The sequence below is a fragment of the Nannospalax galili genome, unplaced genomic scaffold (genome assembly GCF_000622305.1).
Source record: "Nannospalax galili isolate Female #2095 unplaced genomic scaffold, S.galili_v1.0 scaffold429, whole genome shotgun sequence".
Classification (NCBI taxonomy): Eukaryota; Metazoa; Chordata; class Mammalia; order Rodentia; family Spalacidae; genus Nannospalax; species Nannospalax galili.
In genome coordinates, this window is record NW_008360330.1 from 6,177,039 (window position 1) to 6,187,191 (window position 10,153).

At 37.8% G+C, this 10,153-nt stretch overlaps 1 protein-coding gene across 5 annotated transcripts in view; it reads left to right on the top strand.

The window, feature by feature from the left end:
- Tdrd5 (tudor domain containing 5) overlaps nucleotides 1–10,153 on the top strand; it is a 71,658-nt gene that overhangs the window by 25,642 nt on the left and 35,863 nt on the right. For 3 of the 5 annotated variants that reach the window (XM_029560210.1, XM_029560208.1, XM_029560209.1), the window contains 2 exons: nucleotides 8,333–8,505; nucleotides 9,601–9,821. In XM_029560210.1, coding sequence (XP_029416070.1) covers nucleotides 8,333–8,505; nucleotides 9,601–9,821 — 394 coding nt within the window. Of the gene's footprint in view, nucleotides 1–8,296; nucleotides 8,506–9,600; nucleotides 9,822–10,153 lie in introns of all 5 variants that reach the window. The other 2 variants (XM_008826140.2, XM_008826142.2) reach the window with 1 other exon arrangement.

Consider the following 10,153-nt stretch of genomic DNA (forward strand, 5'->3'; position numbering starts at 1 on the left):
TTTCCTTTATATGTGACTTGTTGATGTTCTTTTGCATCTTTCAGTATTGTCTCTTTGTTTTGTATGTTCAGTGTTTTTACTATGATGTGCCATGGAGAGTTTCTTTTCTGGTCCTGTCTGTTTGGTGTTGTATATGCTTCTTGTATTTGTATGGGCATGTCTTTCTTTAATTTTGGGAAATTTTCTTCCACGATTCTGTTGAAGATCTGGTCCATGCCATTATCTTGGGATTATTCTTCCTGTATGCCTATGATTCGGAAGTTTGTTCTTTTTATGGTGTCACGCAATTTCTGCATATTCCATTCTTTTGCTTTCTTAAATTTTTCATAATCTTTGCGTGAGTGGTCTAGTTTATCTTCCAGTCTTGATATTTATTCTATTTTCCATTTCATTCATCCTGTTGGTGAGGCTTTCTCCTGTTGTTTCTAATTGGCTTACTGAGTGTTTCACTTCCTTCTTCATTTGAGCTGGAGTAGTCTTCGATATTTCTAGCTCTTTTCTGAATTCATTCAGAAGTTTATCCCTGTCTTCCTTCAGTTCTTTGATTTCTTTGTGTGTTCTTTAAATTCACTGAATTCTTTTATCATATTCATCATTGTTCTTTTGAGTTCCATGTCCTGCATTGTCTCTAGAGGATTCTCATTGTGCTCCTCTAGAGGACTATTGGTATTTGGTGGGGATATGATATTTTGGTTATTCATGTCATTGTTTTTCTCTGTTATTTTGACATGTGTATTTCTTTTGTAGTTTCTGATTCTTGTGTGAGACTCAAGCCTTCAAGTTTAGGTTTGCTTCTTTTTGTAAACTTGATGTGTCTTTTGGTTTACTTTTGGGGCATGAAAAGCTGGTTCATCTAAGGTTCTGGTTCTCTCTCTTGATTTTATATTGGAATGGCCAGATTGCTTTTGTCTTCAGGAGTTCCCACAGAGGCCCAAGTCAGATGAGGATCAGATGCTCTCAGGCTTTCTCCTAAAGTCTGGATCCCTCCAGGAAAGATGTTGTCCTCAGGAATTTGGTGATTTGACTGGCCTGGGAGCAGGGCCCAGGAAAGATGCTTGTCTTGGGCAGCTGCTGGCCATGCCACCCAGAGATGCAAAGGGAGATGGGGGCAGGAAGAGGATCCAAGGGCTCCTGGGGACTGCACTGATGAACTGAGTTGGTCTGGATGCAAAGGATCAGGAAGCCGAGATGTCAGTCCCGGTGTCCAGGAAAGAGGCTGGAGGGTTGTGCAGCCCTAGGAAGCAGAGGGAGGTGAGGGTGGGACTGGGCCCAGAGGGCTCCTGGGGACCGCAAGAAGGAACTGAGTATGGATGCAAAGGATCAGGAAGCTGTGGTGGTTCACCTGGTGTCTGGGGCACCACGACAAGGAATGGGACAGCACCCAGGCTAGGACGAGAGACAGGCAGGGGAGATGGGAGGGTGAAAGCAGCTGGGGGAGTCAAGGCATGGAGGGAATGATGGACTTACCCAAGAGAGAGGCTGGCGGGTCGTGCAGGCCCAGGGAAGCAACTATATCCATACACACACACACATATTTTAGAAGAAGCATTTCATTATAGCTTTAACATACCCAATAACAGTTTCCAGAGCAAAGATACATCTCTTTCAAAAGTGGCTGTAAAATTTTTAGGTTCACTGTTGAATTAATACAGTTATACAATATTGACCTCAGTATAAACCCTGTAAGACACAAAATTGAATGAGTTTTGAACTTTTAAAATAAATCTCCATTTCATTTAAAAATATACTGTTTCTTACAGAAGGACTCATTATTTTTGCTAATAACACTGATGTTGGCACATGGATCTCTAATCTGTATATATCTGATTATTACTAGTCATAATCTGTTGCACTCAGATCCTTGGCACCCATGTATGTCATAAGGTAGATTTCAGTGGTAATGTTTATCACCTCTACTAATTAACATGACGTAAGTTTTAATGCTTCCTCCTCAAATATAATTCTTTTCTTTTAGGTTGTTAATTTTTTTGCGTGTATATCACACAGAACATCCCAAACCATCATATTCATCTACACACCCACTTCCCAGATGGCACCCTCCCATAGCCTCCCCCAACTAGAGCCCTTATACTCTGTCATCCCTGCTACTGTCCTCTTTGTTGTTGGCACCCCCAGCCATTCCCCACTATTTATCCATTTGGTGAATCTAGTCAGCCTATCTAGAGGTCTTTGTTTTAGGAAGGTCAGCTGTTCTTCATCTAGCAGCAATCAGTTGTCAATATTCCTTTACATAAGATTTGGGTCTGCTGTTCATTCTCCCAGTTCTATGCTGGGTTACTATCTGGGGGTCCCTTTGCCCACCCTGGCCAACAACTCAAAAGAAGATATCTCCTATCTGGCATTGTTGCTTGTTATGTAGCCTTTAGCTATACATATGGACTCTTAAAAATTATATTGGCTCATTTAATCTTTGGTTATACTTTCCTTTTGGGTGTTTAAGGCCATACAGTTGGTCCAGATAAACCAATTTCTTTTTACTCTTTAGCTCTGTTTGAGGATCTGTTCCTCAGGGGACACATGGACTTGGGAGGAGCCCCTGGCTCCTTTCTTTTACCAGTTCTGCCTATGTGAAGATAAGTCAAAGGTCCTGCTCAACCATGGCTGACTTTTCTTGGAAGCATGGAGGAAATGTTTCCGCTATGTTGACCTTTCTCTTTGTAGACTGGACACTGGTTTGAGTCCATCTTTTGGGGTCTCCATGGCCTCCTTGATCAAGAGTACAGGTGGCCCACCGGAATTACAGGACATTTTGAGAGATGCTCATAGTCCCCTAGAACTAGTTGATCTAGGAGGGCAAGGAGCAAAACTGTCCTTTATGTCCCTCTGACATATTAGTATAGGCCTCAAAGTATGTCTGTTAAACATCCAAGAAGGTTAGTTCCACTTCCACCAGTCTGGTACTTTTAATTACTTTGTGTCATGTAGATAAATCTTGGGCAAAGACCAATTGTTCTTAGATAAACCTTACCTAGACATATATTTCTTGATTTGGTATGTATAATTTGTCAGTAGGTTGTTTGACTAATATGGTTCCCTCTGGTTTTTAAAACTAGCTAGGCATTATTTATGTCTTGCATTGTCTCACCCCTCCATCATGGTTTCCCCAATCAAGGTGCCCCATTTTTCCCCTTTCTCCCTTAATAATACCCTTCTCCAATGGTCCTACCTCTCTTGAGCTCCGTCTTTCCCTTTATTCTCTAGGTTCCTTGTATACCCTCCCCCCGCAAACCCAATTTTTATCCATATCTCCCTTATTAAGCCTGTTTCCTACTGTTTTTCTCTTTCAGGTTCTTTCTTTTCCTTTACCTCCCTGGTTCCTTCCCATTATCCTGGTTCCTGTAGTTATGTCTGGATACAAACTCACCAGGATTTGGTTCTAGGTTCCCCATATCAGGGAGGACATATGTCAATTTTTTTTTTCTGAGTCTGTGGCTACTGATTTTTGTAAGCCAATTTTTTTCTCCTGCCACTTTGTTTAAAGTGTTGATCATTTCTACAAATTTTTCGTAGAATTTTTGGATCTCTTATGTAGAATATATCATCTACAAATAGAAAGGTAGTGATTTTTGTAGATTAATTTTGTAACCTGTCACTTTACTGAAAGTGTCAATCAGCTCTAGGAGTTTTCTGGTGGAATTTTTGGGATGTCGTAAGTATAGTATCATATCACCTGTGAAAAGGGATAATTTGACCTCTTCTTTTCCAATTAGTACCCCTTTTATCTCCTTCTCTTGTCTTACTGATCTAGCAAGAGGAGTGGAGACAGTGGATAGCCTTGTCTGGTTCCTGATTTTAGTGGGAATGTTTCCAGTTTTTCTCCATTTAGAAAGATATTGGCCATGGGTTTATTATATATAGCTTTAATTAATGTTGAGATTCTTCCCTCCAGTCCAATTCCCTCTAAGACTTTTAACATAAATACATGTTCAATTTTGTCAAAGGCCTTTTCTGTATCTATTGACATGACCATGTGATTTTTGTCTTTAAGTCCATTTATGTGATTTATTACATTTATTGACTTAAACATATTGAACTATCCCTGCATATCTGGAATAAAGCCAACTTGGTCATAATGGATGATCTTTTTGATGCGCGCATGTGCGTGTGCGCGCGTGATTTGCTAATATTTTTTTGAGAATTTTTGCTTCTATCATCATTAGGGATATGGGCCTATAGGTTTTTTTTGTTTTGTTTTATTTGTTTTGTTTGTTGTTGTATCTTTATGTGGTTTTGGTATTAGAGTGATACTAGCTTTATAGAAGGAGTTTGGGAGTTCTTGCTCTGTTTCTATCTTTCTGAATAACTTAAGTGAATTGGTTGTAGATCTTTCAAGGTCTGTTAAAATTCTGCTGTGACTGCATCTGGGCCTGTTTCAGTTTGCTTATTTGTTACAAGTTTGTTTAAACCATTGCTCTTTGCCAGGCATGGTTGGACACACCTTTAATCCCAGCACTTGGGAGGCAGAGGTGGGTGGATCTCTGTGAGATCCAGGCCAGCTTGGTCTCCATAGTAAGTTACAGACCAGCTGTGACTACAGGGAGACCCCGTCTCAAAAACAACTAACTAACTAACTAACTAAACTAAACTAATTAATTAAACTGTTGATCTTGGTTAAACTTTGGTAGAGCCATTGAATTTAGAAATTAGTCCATTTCTTTTGGATTTTCAAATTTATTAAAGTTTTTAAAGCATTCCCTTATAATGTTCTGGATTTTTGTGTGTGTGTGTCTGTTGTGATGTTTCCTCTTTTACCTCTGATTTTGTTGGTTTGGATTTGTTCTTTCTGTTGGTTAGCTGGGCTAAGGTTATATCTTTCTGTTTATCTTTTCAAAGAAACAGCTTTTAGAGTCATTGATTCATTGCATTCAGTTTTGTTTCTAGCTCATTGATTTTTGCTCTCATTTCTATTATTTCTTCTCATCTGTTGGGATTGGGTTTTGCTTTTACAAATTCTTAAGTTGTACCATTAAGTCATTTAATGTGTGTTTTTCTGGTTCTTTTTTTTTTTAAATGTAGGTGCTTAGAGCTATAAATTTCCTCTTAGGACTGCTTTTAATGTGCTTTACTGTGTTGTATTATCATTTTCATTTAGTTCCAGGAGTACTTTGAGTTCTTTCTTGAGTTCTTAGCTCCATTCATCATTCAGGAGTGGGTTATTTAATCTCCATGAGTTCACGTACTTACTAGAGCTTCTTTTGCTGTTGATTTTGTTTTATTGCATTGTGATCTGACAGAATATATAGAATTAGTTACTTTTTTTGTATTTGTTGAGGTTTGTTTTGTGCCCCAGTATTGGTCTATTTTAGAAAACTTTCTGTGGACTGCTGAGTAGAATGTGTGTTTTTTGGTGCATGGGTAGAATATTCTGTAGATGTCTGTTAGGTCTATTTGATGTATGATGTAATTTAATTCATATGTCTCTGTTTATTGTTCATCCAGAGGTCCTGTCTATTGGAGAAAGTAGGGTATTGAAGACACCTACTATTACTTAATTGGAGTTAATCTGTGTCTTTAAGTCTAACAGACTGTTTTTATGATATTGGATGCACTAGAGTTTAGTGCATATATGTTTATGATTGTGCTGTCTTCTTGGTCAATTGTTTCCTTGATTAGAATATAGTAACCTTCTTTACCCATTTTGATTAATTTTAACTTGAAGTCTATTTTGTCAGATATTAGAATATCAAGTCCTGCTTGGAATATGTTTTTTTCATCCTTTTATCCTAGGTGACGCCTATCCTTGGCGATAAGGTGAGTTTCTTATAGACAATAAGTAGACAAATTTTGTTTTTTAATGCATTCAACTAGCCTGTGTCTTTTGACTGCAGAGTTGAGGCCATTGATTTAGAGCTATTGTTAAAAGTATAGATTTGTTACTGTCATTTTATTTTCTGTTAGTGTTCTTAGCCTTATTTTGTGTTTCTGTACTTTCATTTTTTTTTTTCCTTTCTGTAACCTCTTGAGTATGGTCTTTTCGTTTTTCCGTCCTTTGTATTGCTTTCTCTGTAGGGCTGGACATGAATTCTTTTGGTGTATTTGTATCATGGAAGAGTTTTCTTTTCCATTCAACTATAATAGTTTTTCTGGGTAAAGTACTCTGGGTTGATATCTATGGTCATTTAGAACTTGGAATATTTTGCTCCAGGCTCTTCTAGCTTTTATAGTTTGCACTGAAAAGTCAGCTATAATTCTTGTCATTTTTCCATTTGCAGCTTTCAGTACCCTCTCTTTGTTCTATACATTTAGTGTTTTTATTATGATATGCGATGGGGAGTTTCTGTTCTGCTCCTGTCTAATTGGTGTTCTGTGTGCTTCTTGTATCAATATAGGTATGTGTTTCCTTAACTCTGGGAACTTTTTTTTTATAATCCAGTTGAAGATCTGGTCGATGCTGTTGACCTGAGAATCTTCTCCTTCCTCTATGTTCATGATTTGATCCTTTTATGATGTTCCATATATCCTGCATATTCCACTCCTATGTTTTTAATTTTTTCATATTCTTTGCTTGAGCAGTCCAATTCAGCTTTGTCATCTAGTCTTGATTTTATGTTTTCCATTTCATTCATTCTGCTTGTGAGGTGTTCTCCTGTCATTTCAAATTGGCTTATTGAGTTTTTTAGTTCCATCTTCATTTCAGCTTGAGTTTTCTTCAATATTTCTCCTTCATGAATCCACTTTTCAAATCCTGAATTGAATTTGTCATTTCATTCAGCTGTATATTCATATTTTCTTGAGCTTCAGTCAAGAGCTTGAGTTTTTTGAGTTGTGTATGTTTTTATTTAAGCCGATAAATTCTTTGATTATATATATGATTGTTCTTTTAAATTCTGTGACCAGGGGTTCCTCTGGGCAATTCTCATTGTAGTACATGTCTGTAGGACTGGTAGATTTTCATGAGGACGTATCTTGGATTTTCATATTTGTGTTTTTGCGTTGTGGACTGGGCACATGGATTTCTTTTGTTGGTTGTGTGTCTGATATGAAATTCTAATCTGCGCTTGTTATTCGTAGTTTGGTTCTGTTTATATTGTTGATGTAGCTTAATTGCTTTCTGATCAGGTGTGAATAGTTACTTGGTCTGTGTCTCGGATTCTCACTTTTGATTTTTTATTGGCTGATCAGGATGGTTCCAGGCTGGCTGGTTAAGAGCTCTCTTGCAGAAAAAAAGGGTCCTAGGGCCAATTTGAGACTATGGGAATTTGGTGGCTGGGTTCTGACGTGCCAGGAGAGGGGCCTAAGCCCAAAGTAGGGGTGGGGATAGCATGAGGAGGGTCTAATTATCCCTACATTTTCTTCTGAGTTCAATCTTTAAAAATGTTTATTATTTTATTTTATGTATATGAATGTAATGCCTGCATGTATGTAAGTGTACCTGTGTTGTGAAATGGCTGCAGAAGTCACAAGAGCACATCAGATTTTCTGGAACTGGAATTACAGATGGTTGTTACCTGCCATGTAGATACTGGGAATCGAACCTGGGTCCCCTGAAGGAGCAGCCAGTGCTCTTAACTGCAGAGCCATTTCTCCAGACCCCTGTATACAATTCTTACATATTTTGTTTAATCAGTTTCCTGTTGGTGGATATTAAGAATGTGTCCATATTTATCATTATGAAAGCATGGTGATTAATATTTTTAACTTTTTATTAATTTTGCTGTGAAGAGGATGAAACTCAGGGCCTCGTTCACACCAGGTAAGCATCCAGCTACTGAGGTACATCCTGTTTGATAAATGTTTTTGTACATACATCTTAATGTGATTATGACTTTATTCTTTAGGAGTCTCTGTGGTTGTAGATCTGAGGATTGCATTAATGTGCCAAACATTGGTATACATGCATATATACATACATGTATATATGTCATACATCATACATGCGTAAATTTCAACAAAATATGTGGTTGATTTTGTAAGTCTCTTAGAGTTAAGATATAATATTATAGACTATTTAAAAGTGTGTACATTGTACATTAAGCAGTGAATGTTCACTGCCCAATTAGAAGAATTAATTAATGGAAATCAGGAAGATGAAAAATAAGACCATTTACCATATTTTAAGACACCTTACCAAACTACAAACTCCTTTTGCCCCAATGTGAAAAAATGTAGGATTTGTTTCTCATCTAGGACTTTCCTTGTGTCTCCAGCTGAAAAGTCTGCAAGGACAAGTTGACATTGCTCATCATCTCTCCAGTGCCAGCATACAGAAAATGCTTAGTAACTGTGGTACCCATACTGTAATAGATAAGCACAGATACTGTATTTTCCATTTCAGGTAGAGCTCTTTCATCACTCAGAAATTCATGTTTAGTTCAACCAGACAAGAAAACAGAAGCCAATGCTTGGGTCTCCAGTCCCTCTAGAAATTCACTGTCTATTACAGCAGCTAAGAAGACTTCATGGGATTGCCCTTTGAAGAACCACAAAGAGCCAGAGCAGAAGATTTACAAGAAGACTAATCTGGTGGTCAAACCTTTACAGCTGGTAAATGGGGTTTAAAGACTTTGTAGACTAGGCAAAGTAACTGAATAAATGCTTCTTTAAACCAAAGTGCTACTTAGGGAAAAAAAAAATCTTATTTCTAGATACATCATCTTAGAAGAGAGCAGTTCTTTTGTCCAAAGTCACTTTATGTCACATTTCTTGTTTTCAGATTTTCTATTTTCAGATGATTGAAATTTAACAGTTCTCTCCTGATGGCATTGCTGATTTCTCTCTTCCCGAATTTCACAGGAGAGGTTTGAAATCCTCAGGACTTGGCTTTAGAGAGTGTAGAGGCTGTGTTTGGGCTCTGTACCATAACAATTTGTACAGTCTCCCACTTATTTAATTGCTACCAAGGAATTAATTGCTTATTCTTTACAGTAGCTGGCTTTTTCCATAGAATGAAGAAATTTTGAAAGCCTGCTATATTAAGGAGGCCTAGAGGAAAAAAAAAACTTATTTTAGAATGAGAGTGATTGCAAAATCCTGTTTTTGATTGGAAGACTAGCCTGGAATTTGATCCGTTCCTTAAAGTTATCTATTAGGTAGGATGAAAATCCATTATACCTCAGCCTGAATATTTGAGATGCTATGTTGCTCACTTTGTTGAGGACATTTGCATAGCACTCTTTAACTCCTTGACCAGTATTTTCATTATGTAAGTAAAAGTCACTTGAATAATTTTTTTAAAATATGTGATTGTAAGCTCCATTCTTTTCTTTTCCCTCCCTCCCTCCCTCCCTCCCTTCCTTTCTTTTTGTCTGTTTTTTGAGCCATGGTCTCCCTGTAACCCCAGCTGGCCTGAAACTCACTGTGTAGACCAGGCTGGCCTTGAACTCCCAAAGATCTACCTGCCTCTGTCTCCCGAGTGCTAGGATTAAAGACATGTGCTACCATGCCTGGCTGTAAGCTTCATTCTTAAGTGTTCTGAATCAGTAATTCTGGCTTGAGCCCAAGAATCTGCATTTTTATAATTTTCCAGATGACTGTGATAAAAGTGATTCATAAAATATACTTTGAGAAATATTGTCATAGGATTTGAAATATTCTTTAAAGCCTTTTATGATTTCTTTCTTCACTTTCCCCCACTGATAGCAAGTAGAAACAAACAAATCACAGCTCAGCTTGGCAGTGGCAAACCGTGATATCCCACCAGATGCTGTACATGCAAAGAAATTATGCAGACTTCCACCATTAGATACCAGTACCCTTGTAGGGGTCTTTGTGGAATATATCATCTCTCCTAGTCAATTCTACATCCGAATCTATAGCAGAGATTCATCAGAATTACTTGAAGACATGATGATTGAAATGCGGTAGGAGCCTGTTGTTTTCGGTGTATTTTTAAATTTATCTCTAGTCAACAGTTGTCAAACATTTTAGCCTCAGGATTATTTTTATATTTATTTTTTTTATTTTATGTATGAGTGTTATGTCTTCATATGTTAAGTGCCCATGGAGCATGGAAGAAAGCATCAGATCCCCTAGAACTGGAGTTATGGGCAGTTGTTAGCCACCATGGGGGTGCTGGGATTCAAACCCAGGTCCTCTGCAAGAGCAGCCAGTACTCTTAACTGCTGAGTCATCTCTCCAACCCCAAACCTCAGGATTCTTAAAAATGATAGAACTTTTGTTTATTGCTGCTTAT